At 30.6% G+C, this 26,450-nt stretch overlaps 1 protein-coding gene and 1 long non-coding RNA gene across 4 annotated transcripts; one reads left to right on the forward strand and one right to left on the reverse strand.

Moving 5' to 3' along the window:
• Positions 1 to 1,363: 1,363 nt before the first annotated feature.
• Positions 1,364 to 24,338, reverse strand: DopEcR (G-protein coupled receptor DopEcR). 2 transcript variants are annotated; one of them, XM_074117818.1, is made up of 4 exons: positions 24,236 to 24,338; positions 10,083 to 10,236; positions 9,635 to 9,866; positions 1,364 to 8,095 (listed from the first exon to the last, which is right to left on the reverse strand). In XM_074117818.1, the coding sequence occupies exons 3-4, from the start codon at positions 9,679 to 9,681 to the stop codon at positions 7,492 to 7,494; spliced, it is 651 nt and encodes a 216-aa protein (XP_073973919.1). In that variant the 5' UTR covers positions 9,682 to 9,866; positions 10,083 to 10,236; positions 24,236 to 24,338; the 3' UTR covers positions 1,364 to 7,491. The 2 variants fall into 2 exon arrangements, with proteins under 2 accessions (XP_073973919.1, XP_073973920.1); XM_074117819.1 differs by lacking the exon at positions 24,236 to 24,338 and adding an exon at positions 13,880 to 13,904.
• On the forward strand, positions 14,651 to 26,391 carry LOC141448944 (uncharacterized). Of its 2 annotated transcripts, XR_012455269.1 has the most exons (5): positions 14,651 to 15,055; positions 15,728 to 15,922; positions 24,081 to 24,142; positions 25,419 to 25,607; positions 25,778 to 26,391. It is a non-coding gene; the product is annotated as an uncharacterized lncRNA (long non-coding RNA). The 2 variants fall into 2 exon arrangements; XR_012455268.1 differs by lacking the exon at positions 25,778 to 26,391 and having other exon boundaries at positions 25,419 to 25,668.
• Positions 26,392 to 26,450: the final 59 nt, after the last annotated feature.

Here is a 26,450-nt window from a genome sequence, read left to right on the forward strand (position 1 = left end):
TTTTTGATTTCGAAATCGAAAACTCAATTCCAAAACTGTCTATTTTATGGAACCTCTGCGAATTTAGTAAGGAAATAGGAAAGAAAAATGATTGGATTTTAGTTTTAAATTTCTTATTTCAATCATATGGATGTAAACGCAGAAGCAAATTAGGTCCAAGAATTATGTTATAACTTTTTATTCTTTCTACACTTTGTATTAATTGCCTACTTTGTATATATATATATATATATATATATATATATATATATATATATATTTATGTATGATTTCATCATTTAAACAACAATAAACTAAAATTCTATAATTTGGATTTAAATCTTTAAATACTTTAACATTATTTTTTTTAAAAAAAGTATTATAAAACTATGAACTATATTTGTACAAAAAAATATAAATTACTTCGAAAAACACATTTAAATATTATTATTTTATATATATATATATATATATTATATACACATAAAAATAAAAAATATTTATGAGTTTTCATGTGAATATAAATTTTGAGAATGAGTATGTGTTTGTGCGCTTTTGTTAACTAAGGAAACAGAACAATCATTAACTCAATAATTAATTATATCACGGTAAATATTTCATGAAAGTATTATGTTGAAGGACATGTTGTGTTTTATGTAGAATAAAAAAGTATTTTACACAAACATAAGATGCAATGCAATTTTGTAATACCCAACTAGTCGAGTACGACGTTTATAAAAAGATGTATACCAAAGAAAAGCTATGGTCACAACATTCTCTTGATTATGGTATGCTTAACATAGTATAAGCTAAAACGAATTTACTAGAGCACGGAAATGTAAAATTTTCAAATACACACTAACTCACACTGTTTCTATACTCACATAAAAACGCAGTCAAAAAGCTTTATAATTATTTTGTTTTTGCAGAGCATTTTTATTTATTAATTTTTTAAAGATAATCTTTCATAAATTCTATCCTACAATTAACAGCAAATTTATTATAAAAACAACACAGCGTATTACACCATAACTTCTAATTGCTAGCCTTTTATGAAAGTAATATTAATGTACTTTTTGCTTTATAATACCATTGCCTGAAAGCGAACTCAGGTATTGTTTATATAATTTTTAAATATTTAATGTTATAAAACTTTAAAGAAAACAAAATAAGCTTTAACCATCATTCACAAGATTGCTATGGTGACTGAAGGTCTTCATGAAACAACTACACACATTATAATAGAAGGGTAAAAATTACTAATAAATTCTAATATATATATTTTTCACAGGATAATAGTTCATATAGATTATTAAATTAAGAGTTGATAATTTTTTTTTATTATTTATTATTATTATTTTTTTTTTTTTGTAATTAGGCCTGAGACTGAGAAAATTATTGCTTCCCCTAAAGGAAGTTTTCATTTAATTTTGAAATTAGATGTACAATTAAATTAAAAAAGATGTTCCATATTCTTCGAAAAAATAATTGAAAGATGATACATAAATAAATTGACATTAATGTGATTTCTTATATATCTATTATTATTATTTTTTAAGGGTTTCTACGACTATAGTTATAAATGCTTATACAATTATAGCTGAGCTTTACCATAGCAGATTTAATTCGATGTACAAAAATTATGTCTAGGAGGTAAGTGGCCATAATATTCCTTTACCTGTAACTGATTAGTAATAATAATAATAAATCTACATAATCACTGGCTTTTCATGTGTCTTGCTTCTGTTTGTAGTCACATTTTTAAGTATATCACGGAAAAAAAAAAAACTTTATATGCAGTGATTTGATGATGCAGATTATTTCTTTCTACAAGCAATGATTTTTTGATTACTAGGTTTGACATCTGTTTTTATGTTTCATAGCACGCAATTTAGTGACATTATTTTATTGGTAAATCACCATGAGATCAATTACAACAATCTTTACATTTTTTTTTTTTAATTATATCAGCAGTATTGATTGCCAGAAAACAAAAAAAATTTAACAGAAAAATGGAGTAAGTTCATTATTGTACTTCAAATTTGGTAAGCTTAAAAACAATGTTTTTATCCGAGTAATAAAGTAGAAACTGTCAAAGTTAGATGGGCACTTTGTCCATCATGAGAAGAAAAACTCCGAAAAGAATTATTCAGAGGCCAGCGCTTCATTGAAAAATTTCTGCACCAATGACCTCAAATTTTGACGCGTCTTAACAAAGAAAAAACAGTTTTGCCTTTTCTTTCTCATAAAATCGTTTCTAAGCACTATAATTAAAAAAGATTGCGATCTGTTAAAAAATTATTATAATGTAGGAAATGCCATTGTGGATAAATAAACCATAAAACCGTATGAAATGTACCGTGGACGAGATTAATTTTCAATAACCAGAATTAAAATTTTCCAGATATTCATAATTTCGTGACCTGGATCAAATATTAAAAATTAAGGTTCACTGTGTTTGATTTACTACTAATCTTTTCTTCAACTTATCTTTCTTTACACATTAATAAATAAATATACATTCTATTTATTTAAATAAATATTTGTACATACATTAAAGGGGCTATAACGAAAACCAGTGCCAACAAAATTCATACAAACGTATATATCATTGTATATTAATACAAAATTTAATATGTTGCGTACAATTGAACAGTGTTCTTCAACCATTTCTCATCTGCGAACTTGTATAGGAATTATATTTCGCAGACTATCAGAACGGACTTTTTATTCAGTTTAAACCAGAGTCATTTCCATTTTAGATAGTTCAGTATGAATGAGTCCAACAAATTATTAATTCATTAATCATATTTAGTTAATTTATAGCTGGTCTGAACACACCAGACTCCGAAGTCCATAATAAATAAGCCTTATACTGCGTTGGAATAAATTTTAAATGAAGCAGGAATTAAAAATGGATATGAATTTTTTTGCCTTTATATTCTTACTGTATCTGTTACATGTTAATGTTATTAACTTCAAAAGAAGTAAGAATAAGTATTACTGTAAGTTGAAAGGATATCAATAAATTTATATTAAAATTCCAATGGGTCCTTAACTAAAATTTTATACAAATTCTCTACATGTTTAACAGTTGACGATATAATTCGCGGTAAATTTTCTCCAAGGTTGAAGTGCAATGATAGTCTTCTTTCATAAAAATATACAAAATTTTGTCACCTCCGGTTTTCTTAATGAACTCAAAGTAAATACTACGTGTAAAATTGATTATAATTAAAAATCACAATTAACTTCACACAATTTTTTTAATTTAAGTTAAATTAAAACTGTCCGGTAGGACAGTTGTATAAGGATTGATCGTCAAAAAGTGCACGAAAAAGCGTAACGTTAAAAAACACCCAACTTTGACAATTTTTTTCTCTTTTTCTATAAAAGATAAAATTCCCAAATTTTCTTTAAAATATAGGGCAAACCCTCCTTTATAACTGTAATTTTTTTGCAACCCCCCAGACCTAATAGATTTCGAGAAAAAAGTCGCCGAAAATGAGCAAAAACGGCATTTTCAGAAATTGTTGTTGTTCTTGTTCTTCTTCTTCTTCTTCTTCTTGTTGTTGTTACCTTTTTTGTAAACTACGTAGCGCCTAAACGCAAGAACCGATTTTCATGAATGAGGTGACATTCGATTCGGAATTTTATGTAGATGTGCCTTTTGGGGGTCTCGACGCTGTACACCGAATTAGAGAGGAGTTAGCCCCCTGTATGTAAGGCCCCCTTCAAAATTATTATTACTAATTACTCTGTAAATCTTAGCCCGATTTTGATAAAATTTGGTAGGATGATAGAGTTAGGGCTCCCCTACGTAACATTAAAGCGGCGATCTGCTCTTACACTAGTTAAGGGGAAGTATAGCAATCGTTTCAAATTATCGACAAGTGAACTGATTTTCATGAATGAAGTGTCATTCGAATCGAAATTTTGTACAGATTTGCACTTTAAAAGTCTCGTCGCTACGCCTTATATGGAGGGGAGTTTGCCCCACCCAAGTAAGGCCGTTTCTAAAACTATTATTACCAATATTTCTATAACGCTTTGTCCGATTTTGATAAAATTTAGCACGAAGAAGTGATTAAAGCTCCTCTACGTGGCTGTGAAGTGCCATCATGCTCTTACACCTACTAAGAGGAAGTACTGAAATCGTTAAAATTATCAATGGGTGAAACTATTTACATTAATGAATTGTCGTTCGATTCAAAATCTTTGCCTCTTTGCCTTTTAGGGAGAAGTACTGTAATCGCCCGTTTATTTTTCTTACTCCTCTTAAAAGGAAGGTCTGAAATCGCAGTTTAAATTTGCTTTTTACGTACAAATACCTTCCTATTTTATATAAAAAGGCTTTCTCAAAAAAATTGTTATTGAGGATGGTTTGGGGACCGCAACTATAATCATTCTTTAAAAAGATCTCTCCAGTGGTAGTTACGGTTCCTACTTAACACCTTATCAGGTTATAATGATAGAATTTCTTATTCCAAATTTAAAAAAAACAGTAAAGCAGATATGTAACTTAGCAAAATAGACAAAAATGAAAATCTATCCAAAAGGTACAAAAATCTCCTTAACAAAAACTTACAGTTTAAAAAGTTAAGTATAAGGGTTGATTAAACGCCAAAAGGTACACAAATCAGCAAGTACCCAACATTTCATTCAAGCTTAGTTGATATAATTTAAGTAATTTTGCTGCATTAACTTTTCCTTCACATTTTTTAGAATTTATTAGATGTCACAGACCCTTATGCTGGCCATTTTCATCTACAAAAAATTTGTTCAAGTAGCACTGTAGATTGACTGTAATATCTATTAATCTATAATAATCAAACTATTAATTACAGGTTAAAAAGAAAACGTTATAAAAAATAAAAAAAAATACGAGGCTACAAAATTTAAAAACTTTTTAAAAAAAATGCTTACACCAACATACATCAATGATTTCGATTATTTTATTTTTAATAAAAATCGTCTGTTTAAGTTTATTCTTCGATTAAAGTAATTGTTATTTTATGTAGTAGTCAAACGTTTATAATAATAGGTAATAATTATCTGGCTTTATCGCAAATAATATAGTTTTCTTCAATCACACTCTCAATGTAGCTGTTCTTCTCACAATGTTATATATATGTTATGTAATATAAAATAAATAAGTATTGCATACTTTTAGGACAGCTAATTATTCCAGTATTTTACTGTAAGTAAAATTAAATTACAATTGAGAAATGAATAATTGTTGTTGAATAATCTACTTGGTATTAACTGTGTGTTATTTGTGCTCACGAATATTTCGGTAAGACGAATTCAAGTCTGAAATATTGTTTTAAATCCTCCGTGATTCAAAATTAAACAGTAGCCGACTCTAACTTTGTCTTTTTCTACTTTAACATGCATGTATAAGATGTGACAACTTCAGAATAAAGGGCATATTAAAGATAAATCAGAAGAATATTTTGGAATAGAGTTAAAATAAAGTACCTATTTAAAAACGAAGATATAATATACATTTTATCATAATTATAACCAAATAATATTATGAACGAACTGGCCAGCATATGGGTCTGTGACATCTAATAAATTCTAAAAAATGTGAAGGAAAAGTTAATGCAGCAAAATTACTTAAATTATATCAACTAAGCTTGAATGAAATGTTGGGTACTTGCTGATTTGTGTACCTTTTGGCGTTTAATCAACCCTTATACTTAACTTTTTAAACTGTAAGTTTTTGTTAAGGAGATTATATCAATAGTTTTAACAGAATGAAAAAAACTTACGACAGAATAAAAAAAAAACATTATCCAATTGGAACTGAAAGAGTTACACCTCAAAAATAAGATTTAGCATTTTCCAAAAATTAACTCATTTTGAAAGGATAATATAGCAGCAACTCTAGAATTTAAAAGCCAACAAGAAATCTATAATCACCTATTCATCAAAATGTTATAACATCCATCTGGATATGTTAGGTTCTTTATTCAAGGAATTCACTTTTTCTCATGTAAATATTATAAGTATGTTCAGATTGGAAGTAAATTAAAGGTAATATGTTGATCGATTGAAGGTCATAGAACTTTGATACATTATTTATTTATTTTCTAGAGCGATTTGGCTTTAAAATGTCTTAATGTAATTAATTTTTTTTTTAGTTATTACAATATCAATTTAAGATTTGTGATTTCATTTTATATGCCAATATTTATCTTATTTTCACACTTTTTCAACGACAATCCCACAGATTTTTAATGTTTATTAGTACAGGCTCAATTCCGTAGATGTTTCTTTAATTTTGATTATTTTAAAAGAAATATCACCTTAATGGTACAAAACTGAAGCATAGGCCACACTAGCTACTAACAGCAAATCTCTTCAAAACGCTTCAAAAAAACCAAATGCGATAATTCTAAAAATGATTTTTTTAAAAAAATAATAATTATGAACAAAAATAAACCAAGAATAATTCATTACTTGTAGATAAAATCTAATTGTTAATGCTGAGTTCCAATTTACAGAATGTTAAATAAAATAATAAAAACTAGCCAAACTGTAATTAGAAATAACTTCTTTCAAATTATCATGCTTCTTCTGTTTTTCGTACACATTGTTATTGCGCCCGTTGCATTACTTACTTCGTGTGATTTAAAAATAATTAAGCTTTGTAGTTCAAATAAATGTTAATGCATCTAATTAGCCTGATTTTATTTTTAGAATGTATTCTTTGTAATACGATATTATTAAAAAGTCAGAAATATATATTTTACACATATTTAAATGACATTTATGTTAAATAAATAAATAAAAACTGATTGAATTTTGAAGGAAAATTATTTAAGGGATTGTCTACTTTAAATTTGACTTAATAATTAATGTTCATTAGATGAAGGATGCATCCTCCCCCTCTACCACATCAGTCTTGGTTCTACTAATGAGCCAATGTTTTTTTATATACTTATAATACAAGTAATCTACTGACAGTTCCCAACATTGTATGTCTATTTATTAAACAAAATTTGAGGATTCACAAGATGTCTATAAAATAAAAAGTATGATTGTCGCAATGTTAAAGGACGCCTACACATTAGGGAGTCTTCAAGGACTTCAGGTTAGGTAGAGGAGGAGGACAATTGTACACATAATTTGAGCTTCTATAATATGTGCATGTAAATATGTGTTCACATTATATATACTATATATATATAAACAATATAAATATATGCACATGGATTTCATATATATAACCACACACCTCTTTTATCTACATAAGGCGTTTTATTTTTTATACATTAGTATTAATAACAAAAATGGTGTTTAATGCAACCATAGACATTTAGGGGGACGAATATTAACAGGGTCAGGAACTAGTAATCTTACCTGGATGTTAGAAATTGCCGTCTGTACAGATTATCTATGCCTGTAGCAACAATGAGCTGGAAGTGGGCACGGGATGAAAAAATAGACAATGGTAAAATTAGGTTTGGAGAAGATTAGATAGAATTAGGCCAATATTAGACCCTATTCATCTTCCATTCCAATCAGCTCCATTTGCATTCGGGCCCTATGCCGGCAGCATAGGGTAAAGCCTAATATGCGAAGCATTAGCCTAAATTGGGGGCTGAGAAATACTAATACTACTGCTTTCCATACTGAGTTAAGTACGCCCAGCCAGAATACGGCGAAATGAAGGTGGGGTATTAGTGACATCCTTGAACCGGTTGTACCTTCATAAGCTCTCACAACAATGAAAGGTGTCCATGAGACACAGAACATCATCACCAATACAAATGACATCACATGACTTGGGTTGGTAAGATTTTCGGAAAGGGCGGTCGCATACTCTTTATCATGAATTGGCGCACCAGATTTGACCTTTCTCATCATCATAAAGATGTAGGAATAAGTATATGTGATGGTGATGACGGAAGGTCCAAGCACCAGGACGGCGAGGGTAGCCGAATAAGCAGCCATATCCCTCCAGTCGAGTAAACAGACTAAGGAATCGTTGTCGAATACCGGCTGATTGAAGCCGAGTAGCGGAGGACAGCACATCATCGCCGCAGATACCCATGTCAGTGCCATCCAACACTGGCAGCGAATTTTAGTTTGCACCGTGTCATACCTAAAATAAAAATAAAAAAATGTTAAGTTAGATATCAGAAATTCTGGAATTTTTCCCTACACAACTTTAAATAAATTAATAATAATAGTTTTTAAGTGAGGGGAATATATGAAACGATTCTCTTGTGGAGATTCCTGGTTCATATTTTTAGAATTCTAGACAATTATTGTTCGAGCGATGACTATTCTCTTTCATTTGATGCTAATATCATGATGCAACATTAAACATGAAATCTTCTCCTAAGAGGAAAGGATGGGGTATATCTCAACTATTTTTAATTGGGTAACCTGAGAAAGCTTTCGAAAGTTATTGAGGTATTTGAGTAAAAAGTTCAATAACAAGGATACTGGCACAGTTTTAAAGAACAGACTAGAAGGAAACTATTTACCCCTGCAGTAGAAATCCTGTTTTACTCCTTGGGAGTTCTTCGGCATCATTATCATTATGGGGCTAATCATAACAAAGTATAAAGAAAGAATTAAGGCAGATTTATTAACAGATTATAAGACAACTTGAAAATGCTTATAGCAAGAAGTAGGGAACCATGAGAGTACTATATGTAAAGAGAAACTTCATTCATGTTATACATAGAACGTTTGAGAGAATTAATGTAGGGCATAATAACGCCTCTCTATGATTAGGATAATATAAATGAATTATTGTTAGAGTTGTATTAAATAAACGCAAAGAAATAAAATGAGGAATAGGAATGTCAGTGACAGGATATAAAAAGTTGAAGTGGCATGGACATCTTAAGAGCACGCCCTTTGGTGGATGGACAGAGATGGTGGAAGATGGATTTCCCAGAAAAACCGAAAGAGAGAAAGACCACCGGTAAAGTGGGAGGAAGAAGTAGCTGCCACAGGCTTGAGCAGGGAGAGTAGCAAGATTTTGGAGGAAGATGTAACTATACGGCATATCTACCATAGATGGAAAATCGAGATAAATAAGTTAATTTATAGCCGAGAAGTCAACTAGTACATTTTGTTAAAATATACCCTTAAAAAACTAGCATAATATTGTCATTAATTGAGAAAACATTATCAAGCAAACATTTAATTATAAATCGTTATTTTAAAATTTTAAAAGCAGTATGGTATTGAAGGAGAAGAACAAAAACAGAAGACATTTTGCTATACGATGATGACTTCGTAAATTTGCCGTCAGCTACTCAGATTTGTGTTATAAATTTAGCATTGTAGAATATTATCAGTTAAACAAATTAACATAAATACTATCAACGAAAATATAATTGACTTAGGGTAACAAAAAAAGGGCTTTATATTATACTTTACCCAAAATAGAAAAATTAATTTATTGTACATACAATAAAAAGTAAAAGGATTTCAACATTTGCAAAAAACATCTGATTATATCAAGGATATCAGTAGTTGACAAAACTTATAGAACAATATTCCAAACACCAAAATGACACCTGAATAAGTAGTTAGATTATTATTATTTTCAATTGGAATTTATGAAATCCCCTCTTAGACTTATAAAAAAATCACAAATAAAATGAGTAAACAAATTATTTACCTCAAAGGTTTGCGCACCGCCAGATACCTGTCGACTGATATCCACATAAATGTGTATACTGATACCGCCCAGAGAGTAACCTCCAAATACCCAACCAATCGGCATACTAGATCTCCATAGACCCATCTTTGCACAAGTGCCGGATACACTGATAACGGTACGACCAATAAGCCACAGAGAAGATCAGCAACTGCCAATGAGAGCAGGTAACAATTTATCACCTCACCAGGTCCTGAAATAAATGTTCGAAAATTATAATAATTGTTTCAAGGTATAGAAGAAAAATTATTTTACATACAAGTTTAGCTAGGAGCTAATATCCAGTTGTCTCATACAAAAAAAAAAAAGTTAGCAGTGCTTAAGTTTCTCCAGAAAATACTTTACAAAACTCTTTAAGTAAGCATAATCCCGAGATATCTCAAGTGTATAGCATAGAGAGAAAAATTACCTCTCGAGTTGAGGAAGGCTGCAATGATGGTGAGATTAGCCAAGACGATCGCTACCGCTATAGAGGTAAGAGCGGCTGCTTGAGTGTATGGCTCCAGTGTGATAAGATGTACTCTCCCCCATTGTTATCTAGCCATTATCCGCCAACCAACTTCCTGAACATAATAATTAAATATTTTATTAGACATAATAGTTCCATATAAATAAAATTTATTTTGCTTTAATCAACACAAGCGGAACAACTCAACAATTCAACAATTTCCCAACCAATCGGCAAACTAGCCACCCAAAAGTGCCGAATACAATTAATCTATTAATTTTATCTCCAAAATCTCTAAAACTTATAATTTTAATATGAATAATGGTAAAATTAAAGGATGAACCTTCTGTTAGAAACGGCTTTAAGCTCCTTTGTCACTTTTAGGTGAAGGCCGACGTAAAAGCACATACTTTACACTTTGAATCTAATTTTCATGGCTTCAAATACCAAACGGTACGAATATCTGTATTATCTAAATTCAAAAGAAGCGTCCAAATTGTGGTCATTTATAATCAATGGATAGTTTACAACATGTAATACCAGGGAAGGGGTTGGCTCAGTAGCAGCTTATTGGACTCCGATGCTGTGATTCGAATTCAGCCTCCCCTTAAAATTTTTTCTCCCCAGGATCGACTGTTTTTTTTCGTATAACGAGAGAAAATTAAGAGACAGATTGTACTTTAAAAAGGGCTTTTTAAGCTTTTCCTTATGAGAGTTCTGGAACTAGAAAAAATTATTAAAAAACAAACGCTTAAGACAAACCTAAACCATATAAAAAGGAGCAGTTTCTCTTGCACAAAAGGCAATAGACCCTGGCTCCTAAGATCTTAGCTGCAGTACCTGTGGAAAAACTATCCTTGCTTTAATCTTCTAATTCAAAATAAAATATTTTTGAGAATAAATTTTTGTGGCATGATGCAATAAAATCCGTTTTTACAAAGTTTTCATTCTTTAACCTTAACCTGAACCCTAAAAGTGACATGAATAGGTGTCAAAAATTAACTTATCGTTAATTTGACAAAAATGAGAACACAAATCTTGGAAAATTGTTTGTAATTGAAGCATTCAAGAAAACTTCATTAGAAATAAAATAAATTTTGCAGAATATAATTTACTATTAATTTGGTAACTTTAAATTTTCGTAAGCAAATAAAAATTAGACCCAACTGTTTTTACTACTTTGTTCGGTTATTTTAAAATGATAAATATTAACTTCTGTTTATTGATTTATTTACAGACAGATATTCAATAAATAAGTACATATCACCATCTGCGTTTGATAATCGTATAATTACAAAAAAAAAAGTAATTTTTTTCATGAATATCTAATCTACTGTTCACCACACTTTTTGTCACGACATTCGGAAATGCTTGTGTCATTCTGACTAATTATAGGATAATGGTTGAAAATTCTGTCACAGGAATCATGCAACGTAATTAGGCAAACAAATTATTGATTAATCTTCTAAGTAACTTAATGAACATAGTTTATTATGAAATAGTTAACAATACAGATTAATATAGTATACAAAAAAATTCAAAAGAATGCTCATTGTTGAATCGATATGCAAATATATGAGTTCAACTAACTATACACAAAGTACTCCAACCTTTATTTCTTCACACCTTATTTGATGTCTGTAGGTGTTTCAGGATCTCAAAATTAGGTTGGTTGGGTTAAAATGTTCTACAAGACAAGAGAAACTATCTTTTACCAAGCATGTATTTCTAGTCTAGAAACCGGCTCATACAAAATTAGTGAAGTGAGGAGGAGAAAGAGAAACCGAGAAGGTTGTGACCAAATTAGGTTGTGTCCTTTCCAGAGGTGCTGCTATTGCGAGGGCAGCTTAAAATTTTGCTAAAGCTACAGGGAAGAAAGCAGAAAGAATAAACTAGGAGCTGATATTCCATAAGGAATATTTATTTAAAGAGAGTATTACCATAATGAAATTCTTATATGTAAGATTTGCAAAAAAAACTGTAATTTATAATTGAAAAATCTCACCTCTTACAGTTCTGAACAATAGATAGACAATTTTGCAGGGTTTCCGCATAATATATCCTCAGTTTTAAAGTGCAACGTTAAATTCATCAAAATATTTTGATGGGAACAAAATATGATATTTACCAATATATGAAATGACAAGAGAAAATAATCATGAATCAAATTTGTATTTTTGGACAACAGAAAAAAAATAGCCAAAGTGTGATTAACGGACCTTCTTTCAATAAGTTATAAGCAACTGACGTAGTTATGTGTTGAAAAGGACTCTTATATCTTGGTACTTTAATAAATTGGTAATTGTAGATTAAAGAAGTGAAAAATTGCTAGGAGCAGCAGTTGATTGATTGATTGATTGCCTATATTCATCGTAAATTATATTGATTATCCAAAATTATAAACTAATTGATTTATTTCTGATTAATTCAATTGGTCGTTTGAATGGAATGTAATTGGGTGAACAGTTTATCTGCTGTAGATTCGTAATAGTCTGTAGCAGGCTATAGGAAGACCTCCGTACCAAGACACAGGGTTTCTCTGCAATTAACTGAATAACATAGCAGCCATACAAACTAGAGAGGATAAACGCTAGTTATTTATTTGTAAACTTTGAACTTTCTTTTCATAACAACGATAAAAGCTACTACAAAAATATAAACTTTTTCCCTTATAAAAAGAACAGTTGGAATTTGATCATGTCAATATTCAATATTTTATCAGAAATGCATGATTCGATTATGAAAAATTGGTGCGTGAGTTTGGGTGCAGCTATTTATTTATTTGACGTATACATAACTAACAGTAAGTAGGTTAGAAACGTAGCAATCCCATCCAACAAATAATTTACAGTGGATAAATAATAGTAAGTAAATAAATATAAATTTGAAATAAATTAAACGAATAAAGAGTCGACAGTCACATTTCTAAAATGTTTAATAATTCTATAATTTCAAGTGGTAAACCCCTGGATTAATTATTCAAAATTCTCGGAATAATCACATGAAGGGGAAGACTTATCGGTTGTGGACAGCAGAAATTCAATAGATTCGAATCCATTTTGGTAATGCAACAGGAACAAAGGCTGGTATGAAACGGAGTTCAAACATTAAGTCTTTATTGCTTGCTTTACTTCCGAAGACTCTTGAAACATTTCTTTTATAATTTGCCCACTTTCCTTTACTTATTCCCTCTAGTTCTTCTTTTGGAGTTCTACTAGTCTTTTAATGCTCTGATAGAACAGATTGTGCACTACAATGACTTTAAAGAATTAAGTCTGAGATTTCCTAGAAGCGCAGAAAAGAAACTCCTTAGTTTGGATGTTCCATCCTTTCTAGGACTACAGGATGGTTACGGAGATTGATTAGATTAGTGGCTCCTACACTTGTAGGCTAGAAAAGAGTTTGTAAGAGAAAACGGAGCGTGCATCACTCTTAGATCAGTAATTATGTTTTGACAAAACTTCAAGTTCAGTAGGTTTGATGAATGCATTTGAAGAAAATATCCTTGGGTTCTTGAAGAAGATGCTGCTGGGAGCGCATTCTTTAGCTTTTAGGAAGAGATGAAGAGGCAAGAAGTGTACCAGGTTCAGATGCTCATGTAGCGCACTGGTATCTCACCTTTTGGATACCAAAACGCACCAATTTGATGGAAGGAAAACATGGTAGATTACATAATTAATCTTTCTAGAAATACATGATTAATCAACAAAACATATAGTTGGCTTCAATTTTATATCTGTTCCTTACAATAAAATTACCTGTTGAAGAATGCTTGATGCTATAACATACCTACTCCTGGGACCCAATAAAGTTCTCCGAAGAAAGGTACAAAAAAAATGGATACATTAAGCACTCATCATATTCAACATCAAAAGAAATATATTGGCAATTGTCAGGACAACAATTACACAAATCTCGAACAAACCGAACAGGACAGTTGAACTCGGAATTTTGAAAAACACCTTTACTCATAGATATCACCATATTTAGATGTAAGAATCTACACTAAACGACTCTTCAAAGCAGAACTTCACTTCATCACTCCCTTAGAAGCGAGCTAAAAATAAGTTTCACGGATAAAATGTTACAAATATAGCCAATTAAATAACTATACCCTAAAACTATAGAAACCATAGCTATGCATTCTAGGTCCGAGGAATTTTGCTTAGTTTGTGTTATAACTAAAAATTAAAATTCTATAGCGAAACCATAATAACTCTCACTTAATACAATTATAACCATTCTAATTTTCAGTGAAATTTTCATTAATTTTCTTTTTCTTCCTCTCAATGACTTTTCTTATGTTTAGAAAAATTTACAAATAAATTATACTATAATGTTACAAACCTATTTCTTCAAATTAGAATACTTTCAACTCTTTCAATGGCATTTGAATTTGCAAGATCGATGAATCAATAACTTTAATGCATATTAATGTTGAATAAATGGCAATTTCCTTTTTGAAGTCTTTGACAGTTATAAAAAAAAAGAAAAAAAAATGTTTTAATTTACATAAATAAATGAGTTATATTGCAGGAGCTGGACTACTGTAGGCCTTCTAATTTCATTCCTTGTATTAATTAAATATATGACTTCAGGTTGATACATTATTGATACATTCTGAGTTTAAGAAAGTAGGTGCTTTTGTTTTCTGTTGGTAATTAATAATGCAGCTGTTACCTAATTGTGTTTCCAGTTTGATTTAAAATATGAAATGTGGGATTTTATTTGGCCGTAAATTATTTCGAACGTTGTTAATATTATTGCTGAGTGTATTTTAGAACTGCATAATTTACATTCATTTCTATATTATCTTTGATGAATTCTTCACAATTTTATGGCATTCTAATCTAATATGCAGTAATAGGGTGATATAACATCTTTTGGCGATATCTTTAGGTTCAGCATGTTCTGTCCTTATGAAGAATATTTAAGTGAGTTTTATGTAAATATAGTAGTACTTTAATCATTGAATCCAGTTCACTGTCTGATATTACTCGTTCAGTAATTCCATAGTGTGTAAAGTAATTACAATGACCTTACTTCTATTCCTTTTCTTGTTCTAATCTTGTATAATTGAGCATATTTGGAAAAATAATCTACTTTCTTCAATAATATATTACTGTTTATAGTTATGCTTTAGGTGTGTGATAGTACATGGGCTTATTCGGTACCCAATCATATTTCTTTAAACAAATCTCACATATGTTTTTAAATTTTATATTGCTTTCAATAAATTTGGTCAGTACTTAATATCTACATATTTAATTTTCTACTCTCTTTTCTCTCAACTCCTTCTAATTTCTTTATTCATTTCCTAATAAATCCAATAAGCTTTTCTTTGAAGCAGTTCAAGGCGATGTTGCACTGGGTTAAAGTATTCTTTTATAAAATTAATTATGTCATCTTTTAAATTATTTTCCTTTATAATTTACTAATGATTAAGTATTATTAAAATTAACTGGTGTGTCCGAAAAAAAATATATACACATATATTTTTACATGATCGCAATACCAATTAGGAACTAAAAGAAAAAAATATATAAATTAAAGTAAAATATTAAATAACTTATACAAATAATAAAATTGATTTATTTAACTGGTAGGTTCACAATTTTCACCTCGAAATGGATACGTTTGCAAATTTACAATGACATTGATAAATAGGTTGAAAATATTAATGACTCTAGGACAGGCAAGTTATTAGTTGCGAAGCTCCGGTGGATACAATGGGTCTGAGATAACACTTAATAATTATAACAAGATTAACTAATGACGGAGAGACCTTGTTCATTTATCAAGTAAATAAAACATAATTTATTAATTATAATATTACATCTCAACAACTCCACAGAAGACAAAAAAAAAAAAAAAAATGGTTTGAACTCTTGCCATAAATGTCCTTTACGAATTTATTCTGATTTTCTGCCAACATCCGATTGAGGAATCTTTTTCAAACCGGAAATTTTACCGATACGTTTTATCTTAACTATAAAAGTGATAACGTAAATATTTATATGCATAATACTGAAATGGCGCTTTTGAGACAAGACTATCGATTGCCCTCTCCGTTAGCTCCCTCAATGGAATTCTTCTAGAAAAACGTTTAAACCAAAGCAGCCTACCCTTGAAAACTTTTATCTTGGTTAATTTTCAATTTTACAACACCGAGTGTAAAAAGAACTTTGACTATTGCATCTTGTCTGCCAATCCATTTTAATCTCTGATTCAATAACCACCACATGACAAAGAAAACCATATTTTTAAGAATATCAAAGAAAAAGTTGATCAATTATTAGAAATTTTGAAATAATAATAATCTCTTGAAATAAAGGAATAATTTTTCTCAATATGTCATGACGAAGACAAGTAAGAGAAAATTCTGAATAAAATAAAATCAAAATTATTTCTTAATGAACCCATTAGTTAGATCAAAATCAATCTATTACTAACTAAAATTCTGTTGACAAAAATCAAAATTTTTAAATAATTTTTTTTCCCAAAAAGGATTTGTTTTGTCCACTATTGTAATTCGTTTCTTTAAGTTTCTAAAAAATATTAACTACTTCGATGCGTGAGACAGTGTTTAGTAAAATTTACTTTCATATAAATAACGATCTAACTAGAACTCTGCCGAATAGGTTATAATTCCATTTATTATAAATGCAACATAAAATATTGAAAACTTAAGCCAGATCAATATCTTTAATCGATTTTTATTAAAAGGAGGCTAATTTTCACTCATAACTGATACGACATCATGGCTTACAATTTTTTTTTCCATGAACTACGTAACCAGGGGAAAAAGTAATAAATAAGTCTTAATTGAAATATTTGATGTTTTTTTTTAATTTCACTTGTGACGACCTTATTAGATAACAAAATTTTTTCTTTCCATTTTTTCCACAGTTCACCGTGAGAGTTGATGTGGTGCACCACTGTTCTGTTGCTGCCGAACCTATCTTCCTGGTTGTCGACAAACCATTCAACTTGTCCTTCTTCGATTCCACTGACCACTTTCTTGCATTGTTCTCCTTTCTCCTCGGCCACTATCTTCATCTTCTATTCTCTTTAAATGTCCGCATCTTAGACATTGCGAGGACTCTTTTAAGAATGAAGTTTTATTTTCCGCTTTCCCTTACACATTAAGACATTAAGGACTCGTGAAATGCAGCAGCTTTGAGTTAGAGTGTAGATTATACTTGTCAGGAGACAGGCTGATTAGACAACTGTATTCCTTTACAACAAGATCAAAATGCCGGAGAACTTCCTACTTTTCAATAATGCCTTGTTTTATGTTAGTAAATAAAAAAAGCGCGTAGAGAAATCCTCTTGAATCGTAGGGCTTTCTTCATTTATGCATTTATTCTTATTAAAATACACTTTCTATTCCAGAATTTCTATGTCTACTCAAGATAGATGTAAAAATAAAAGGGACAATTTAAGAATAGTCTGCCTGTCATAATATAGAGTCTGCTTCTCAGAAAAGAAAGTCTTTTCTTCAACTCCATTTTCCAGCTTCTTTATTCTGAGGGGCCCACTAAAAACCCATCTAGGTGAATAGAACCCCGATATTCCTTTGGTCATCTGTGAACTCATTAAATTACAAATAAACTCAACGCAAGATTAAGCGACTCCTTTGTTTTAAAAATTATGCACGAAACTAATCTTAATATAAAAGATTTTCAACTTCTTTTTTTAAAAAACAAAATAATTTATTTTAGTTTATTACGCAATAAACTTGAAAAATAGACTTCGATAACAGATTTACAATATGTGGCAATTAGCAGCTAAGTTGTAGTTATGAATAATTAACTGAATTACACTAAAATTATATCAGAAAAACTGATTCGGAAATCACCTCACTACTTATAGCCTTGCAATGTCGTTAGCAACATATTCAATTAGATTAGTATAATTACAATTTTTATTTCTATTTAATTGGAGCTAAAAAGATATTGATGAAGTTGTGTTTGTTTCTATTCAAAACAGAGTTCTCATACAAACAAAAAACTCAACTTATAATAAACCATCAACAAGAATACTTCAGTATTTCAAGCATCAATTTTTTTAATGTGTTTTACTTCGAACAATACAAAATATAAAAATAAAGTTGGACATTTCTATCCAACATTAATATATACTAATAGAAATCTAAGTGTTTTTTTTTAGAAAACGAATGCTATTTTTAATTGTTGAATTATACAATAAAAATAGATCAATATAATGACTTCATCACATAAGTTGTCTAAAACTACTCGTAACGTTGACTTTAAGAAAACAATCAATTCTTAGATTTTCCACAATATTCTGTCTTGTAAACGGTAACCTAAAATAAATGAAAATTATGGAATACAATAACGATTTGGCATTGATAAACTGATTACATTAAACAGAAAGAACTCTTAACTTTTATACATATATGAGTGTGTGTATATATTAATGTAAATCGTTCTGGGCCAAAAAAAATTCTCACTTCTATCATTTGCCTTCCCATAGAGAGTCTATGAATCAAAATTATTTGAGCTTAGTTTACACCAAAAAGCTCTTTGCTTAAAGATTAAAATAACAACTAAATCTTAAACTCTTTACTATCGACAACACGCAATTCCTAACAAACTAAAGAAAATTGCGTTAAACCAACATTTCCCTTCTTTCTGGAGTAACACTAACACATGGTGCTGGATGTCCCTCATGAAAGCGTGCTCATAAATAATTTTTACAAAAATTTGGTCATTAACCGCCTTAAATTTAAATAAAAATTGTCCTCTTCCTAAACTTTTCCTATATGATATCCCAATAAAATATTGTTCCTCTGTAAAGAACCTCGGTATCACTTAAGTAGCGCGTATTTAAGCGGTAATTAAGATTGATCAAAACCTCTTCTGGAAAAACCATGTTACCCAAATCTCTCGCCGTTCTATCCACATCCTGAAGCAGTTTAATAGTTCTTGTCACCTTCTTCCAATTAAGACCTGGCAACTTCTAGTTTCCTTTCTTTTCCCCCCATTTCGACTATGGTTGCTTAGTGTAGTTGCTTATGTCTTTCTGGTGATCTCAAAGCTAAGCTCAAGCGTCTCATGAACTGCTTCATAAGATTCATTTTCTGTATTTCCAGAGACTCTCGCATTTCGCACGACTAAGATGAGTTGAAGTGGTTTTTTCCTGTCTACCGCCGCCAGTATTTTTTGGCTTCATTCCTTTTCCAAGAAATCCAATCCCATCAGACCATCTTATATTTTCCAACTCTTCAAGTTCAAATCCTTGATCCATTCTCTTAATACTAGATCTCGTTCCTCTTATCTCTATATTCCCTCACACCATACTTCATCCTTTGACAAATTTTTCCTAATACGCGCAACCTTTCTCTGGAACTCCTTATCTTCATCTGTCCGCCATGTTCGTATCCTTTCCATCTATAAATTTCTTCTGTTTAATTTAATTATCTCCTTTCTAAACAGCTGCCTCCGAAATGAATTCATTTATTTCCTTAATTTTAATTCTTATTTTTTGTAAATACTTATTTTTTATATATAAATACAGGCCAAACCGATAGGTTGTAGATACATTTATTTATTCTAAGGGGACAATAGTCTCAGGATAATAAATTTATTTTCTTTCTTTCAAAAAGCTGTTCTGAGATAATAATTTCAATTTTTTTCTCTCTCTATTCTGGAAACCATATGGAACTGCAGCAAGTTAAGAGAAAGTTTTGTTTTATAACCAAATTTTGTGTATGGTAGAAAAATGTAGCCATCAACCATTCAATCAGCGAGTGTAACCCGGTAACGTAAATGAAGTCGAAATCTCCACACCACACTGTTTTACTGATGGATGAGAGACCCAAACCGATCCGAGATACAATAAACATGCGAGCTGCGATGGATAAAATCTAAGATATTATCTAGCCCTGCGGACCTGAACCCTTTTTCAAACATATTATATTCACATTGAGATAATTTACTGAGATTGTTGAAGTTCTATATAATTATTATTTAAAAAATAATAATAATAATTTACTAGTGCAATTTTTTAATAATTCTATCGGTCTTCGGTCCTACACTTGCAAAGATATGAACATGACCATGTTCATGCAAAAGGTCACTAAATCTATAAAATATAAATATGGAGACTGAAATATGATTCTAAATAAGCTTAATATCGTTCCGCCGTCACCATTTAGAATGTAATATTTTGTAAACAACTAGAAGAAAGTTTGTGTGCCTATTTCGTTGAAAAATTTGTCCTTCAGCTAACATAAGAAGTGCCATAGTATCAATTTTTTCAAATAAGTAATGAGATGAGTTTTGCTATAAGTGAATGTATCAAGTCCATCAGGTTCGAAAAAAGATTTATTAGCACAGAACGCTGTCTCTGTCTACACACATTCCCTTTCTCTTGTACGCTGGAAGTTAGTTACTAACAGCTACGTATTTTCTCCACCACCATCTATCTTAGGCTGGAAACATAGTGGAGCAGCGGGCAAAGCGGCGATGATAGCGAAGAGCGAAGCGGCGAAATCAAACACAAGTTAACATATGGGACCGCGCATAGTGGCGAGCAAAGCGAAGATAGAGCAACTCTATCTATTTCTAGTGTTTGTTTTCGCCGCTTTGCTCTTCGCTATCATCGCCGCTTTGCCCGCCGCTCCACTATATTTCCAGCCTAATATATCTTTTTTTCCCCATCTAATGTCAATATTATTAGTGCATATTTGAGACTTGATTTTAGTTTTATAATTTTGATTGTCATCATCGGTTTATTTGTTTCTCGTTCTAATTTTTAATTTCGATATGCGAAGAGAACTGACTGGCTTCGATCCATTGTTCAAATAATGCGAATAAGGAAAAATAATTATCAACTTTGCCCTGTGAAATTCATCACCCACATCTGGAATCATTACAACCCGCAATACACTCCTGTATTGCGGGTTTTGCAGTCTATTCTGCTTCTCTTAAAGGTAATACGTAATTATGTACTGCTATCCTGTATCTTTGAATTTTTATCTAAGTTATCTACGTCTGTATCATACGAGCTAAGCTTTTAGATTATTTTAGTATTATATAAAATAGTAATATTATCATAGTTGAATATAACATAAATATTACTAAAAATACATGAGCCGGAAGTGAATCAACTAGCCTGAAAATCGATGACAATATGTTACTTAAAAGTTCATCAAAATATATTTTGATATTAACAGATTTCATTACATTATAGTGAATATTACTGCGATGTTAAAATATTTATTTTGCACTAGACTCTGTGAATAAATTATTAGAATTGTAGGACATGGATTTTCAGTACAGTTTAATTTTTAAAATGACTGATGCCAAAATTACATCAAACTTCTATAAAGAAATATCATCGACATACATAATTTCTGAGTGAATGATAAAACAAAACTAAATTTTATATCAGTTATAATGGCATTTAGTGAGTAGAAACTTCCAATAAATTACTCTGAGCAGATAGCAAAAATGTTCACTATGCAATTTGTCAACTCTAAAGAATTTTTTGACATTAGCACGATTTTGAAATGTTTTCGGCTTGTATGGTTTAACTTTATTTTCTTAATTGCAATAATTTTCTAATTTACTTTAATAATTTCTTTCTCTATTTTTAATAATTTCTAATCTAAGAGCTAAACTATTGTACACTTTAGTATTATGGATAGAACATAATAAATAGGCATTAGTTGTCCACTTACTTTATCGTTAAAGGTATATAACTTCACTTTTTCTCGCTTTCTATTTTTCATTTTTTCGTATTATTTAAGTTAAAACAACAACTCGGCAGATGGCTTAGTGTCTAAGCCTGTTAAGTTAGTTTATTTTAGCTAAAGAAAGAATGTATTACGTGAATGTATTAAATGTTTATTATTATTGTTATTCACATTTCCAGATTAATACACCTTCATCTAATTTTCAACACTTTAATATCAATCTTCAATAAACTTTGCTTCAATATTAAAGAATATTGATAATAATGAATTACACTGACCGTGAAGGGTCATTTTTAAGGGACCTTCTAGCTCAGTTGCCCCTTTATCAACCACACGTCTCGACAATGAAATTTAATACATTTTAGCTTCAAACCAAAGGTTTCAGGTTATACGTAAGATGTTTCTTCTCTAAAAGAGAAGTCTGCAAAAAACTGAGCTGGCAGTCTATAGGTATAGGTCAACATTTCACCCTAATTCCCATCACTCCTCAGAACTGAATTCATTTCGAAGGTGAAGTGTTGATCGAAGAAACAAGTACTAAATCCTACCAGTAGAACAAGCCTAATCGTCAAGCTGAGATAGTTCTAGTTGAAAAATTAAGGTTGGTCGGCCACTTACTTACTTGTACTCAGAGAACCAACCAAAGAAAAATTACTAAACGAATGTGAAAGATGCTATAGACACAGAGCCAGGCCCCAAGTATCGCTTAGAAGGAAATTGTCAGAGAAGCTTTTTGTATGAGAGACCTCTAATGTTGGAAAAATCCTGATACAAGTAGGAATTTTGTGGTCCATATTTTATTAAGTTTTTCCAGAAAATCATGGCTGCCTCAATACGAAACAAGATTTCAGAAACTCATGCACTCTCTCTATGTATATATGCACATGTGCTTTTCTCACTGACAGCATCTCTGGAACAGTAAAATCCTAGAAAACCAAATTTGAATTTTCATATCCAGGTGTCACTAAACCAAAACTCTCTTTTTTCTTCAATTTTTCCAAGATTTCCTCAAAAGTTGCTCCAGCAATTTTCAATAAAATTCTAGTACATATTTAAAAAACTTTTTTTTTACTAGAAAAAAATTCGTCCATTAAAAATTAATTCTAGAGGTGATCAGAGGGAGGACTGACATTTTCTAGGCTTCTCACAAAAGAGGCCTTTCAATATATTATCAATTACTATCTATCTATAGATTAGTGTATTCACCTACATGTAGTGCTGGAAAATTAAATATTTCGTCATTATTCTAAATTAAAGAATCATTATTGTTGGTTTTCAATACTCCATGATTTTTTATTAGATAGTGGATGAGTTTCCTTTTTTTTTTAAATTGACTGTTGTTAATAGCTGTTCCACAAAATTGACTTTAAAAGGATTTCAGTTAATTTTACAGTTCATTCTTCACTGGTACATTAGAATTTCTCAATTCGATTAATTTAAAGTTAAGAGGAATGTCAAGTGAAAGTTGCAAAAGTTTTCTGTAAGAATGTATTACTCCTGAAGAGTTACAATCTGATTGGAATGATAATGAAAAATATTAGATTTTTTTATTACCTTCGACAAAGAGCATCGATCTGATAAAGTGTTAGAAAAGTAATAATTTTAAATAAACCATTATCTAAAGTACAGGACATTCATTATATTTGTAACTAGAATGTACTGTTTGTCCATAATTGCATCATCCGATGATGGTAATGACAATGACGAATGACAAAATGTATACCATTATTTTTATTTATTTATTCGCCACCAAATACTGCAGTTTTTCAATAAATTCTTTGTAAATTTACGTAATGAGTCAATAGATGGATTGGGTAGACCTTTTTTTCCAATCGGTAAAGATTTCAATATTAGTCCATTTGTGATTATTCAAGTTTAAAGAAAGTGAAAAATAAATAAAAAGAATTCAGCCATTAAAATGGCACCCTCTATAAGGGATCACCTCAACTTTCTTTCTTACTTTCTCTACTGTTCATGGCTTTTCAGCCAAACGAAAACGAAATATATTGCATCAAGTTTTGTCACTGTTAGGGTCACTAGTTCTGGAGTTGTATGTATTCTGCAAGGCTGGCAAATGGCCCGGGGGTGGCTATCGCAGTGAGCTTTTATTGCAATTTGGAGGGAGGCGGAGATTTACGTTTGTGTGTGTGTGTGTGTATGGGTAAGGGAGGGGTAACCTGCACGGTTCAGCTAAATACTAGATAACACCGTTTAAACCTGATTATTCTTTTCAGGTTGTAATTATTGAAAAACAATGGATTTTCAATATAAAATATCAACAAGAAGACAATTATAGGTATGTATACATTTCAGCATAAAAGAGATATATCAATAAATAAATAATAACAATAAATACAAGCGAACAAAAGAGTAGAGAGCATATCAGTACCTGGAAGGTAGATATTCCGGGGCACTACTGTTCCAGTTATACACTAGAGACACTGGTGAGGGCGGGTCGATCTGAGTTCTGAGCTACAATTCAGGGCTTCTGGTGGGGATACTGGACCGGGCACAACAGGTATACTCCCTCTATGGCAGAATTATTGTCCAACACCGCCAAATACAAATTTCTCAGTATAGTACCAAATTAGTATTCATTACAAGAAATGTAGAGTTAATTTTAAATATATGGGTCAAAAATATGATAAACTCATACTATTATTATTATTTGTAAACAAATAAATAAATAAATAATAACTGAAATGGTTAATTATTTTATCTTTAAGTTAAGGCCGTGTGAAGTGAAATTGCCCCCTCTAGTAGGTTTTTAACATTATTAATAAACATTTTCTAAAAGTAATTATATCATAAATGCAACACTTACGCTACAAAACTGTTACAAATAATGTTGGATGGACTAGGAAGCCTGATGACTAGTTGGTCGGTGAACCGATCTGAAAAAATTAATCCGTTCCATTGACCTTTTTTCACTTTTTCTAATACTAAAGTGAGAGGAAGTAATGCCATCCTCAGTTTTTACCAAAAACACACAAAATACAGGTTCCCTGAGTCCAAAGGATTAGTTTTCAGTACTTAGTTTGTAAATGCAGTAAAAAATTAAACTCAGCTCAAAAATGAAAAATCAAAGAAAGCAACATTATATTTCGTTGGCCGACTTCCTTGGGACTTGAGAATAACTAATACAAAATTCTTTCTTATTAGTTACAGCGCATTTGCCTGTCTAGCTTCGATTTCCTACTACTGAACTAATAAACCACTCAAGAAAGCTAAAAAGTTGACAATCATTTCAGTTATAAAAACCTTACTAAATTACGCATTTAACTGTAGCGACAAAATTTTTTTTATGTTTAATTGCGCATATAAGTCCACATTTCTTTAATGTGCGCCCCAAAACGAATGATGTCAATACCTAACGCCGAAACTACTCTATTTGAAAATTTGAGCTTTACATTTTATTAGGAAAAAGTGCTGCTTCTCCGTTCAGTATATGGTTAATATTACTTTTATTCATTTTAAAAATTTATCCTTCGCCAACTGTTTTAATTCATAAGTTATAGGACCATACATGCAATTGAAATGACAATTAACAAAGAGGATTTTCACTTTTACAGAAGTATTTTCAATCGTATTGTTCCGGAAAAAATATTTCAAATAAAAATTACAAACCTACATTTGAGGAATCATGTTTGGAGCCATGTTTAAGAAAGTATCAAGAAACGTAAAGTGGTGCAATTGATTGAGGGCTTTACCTGACTATTTACTACTGTCTTAGTTCCGTCCCAAGGAGATTAGCAAACAAAGTATAAAGATTGAGATTTTTACTATTTTTCAATTTTTAACAAGTGTTTACCTAAGTGTATTCCCGAGAAATACAAAGATATTAAAACTTTAACAAGATTTTCATTCTTCTTCCAACATTAGCATTAAAATACCTGGTACATTGACCGACCATTTGTTTGAATTTTTCCAGCCAGACCCACCAGGAAGTTCTTGGTAGCCCAGCTGATCCACCCACCAACATAAAATTTGTAAAATGTAAGGACAGTTTCATGATGTGGTGAAATTTTAAGAAATAATTTTATAAATCTTATAAAAACCCTATAAGGGCGTCAAAAGTTTTAGTTCGACCTAGGTGCCAATTTTACTTTGCACTGTCAGCACACAAGTGATGCAAAAATTCAATTTAACTTAATTAATTAAAAGAATTGATTCAAGGCAGAAAACTAATTTGTTTAATACAACGTAGAAAAATTTTTTTTCTTAAATAATATTTAATTTTTGACACACTAATAATATAGGTATAACAGAAACTTAACGTGTTTTTAATATATAAAAAGCAACTGTAAATAGATCTGTTTTGTGTATTGATGAATATGTGATTTGACGCGTCTTTCTTAGGGCCTACTTCATAAGCCCACATTAGTTTAAAGGTAAAGCATGTCAAAACTGTCAACCAGAATATACAACATTAAAATAAAAACAATTTTGTGTGAACCAAAAGAAAATTTTAGGTCCTAATGAGACATTCAAAATAAATTTATACCATTTTATAATAGTGTATAAAAAAACTATTATCGTTTTCAATCCCAGATCAAAAATTTGTATTAATTAAATGAAATATCCTTCTTGTTTTGGACAGAATA

The sequence above is a fragment of the Rhodnius prolixus genome, unplaced genomic scaffold, assembly GCF_049639745.1.
Source record: "Rhodnius prolixus isolate KJV_2025 unplaced genomic scaffold, Rpr scaffold_2, whole genome shotgun sequence".
Classification (NCBI taxonomy): domain Eukaryota; kingdom Metazoa; phylum Arthropoda; class Insecta; order Hemiptera; family Reduviidae; genus Rhodnius; species Rhodnius prolixus.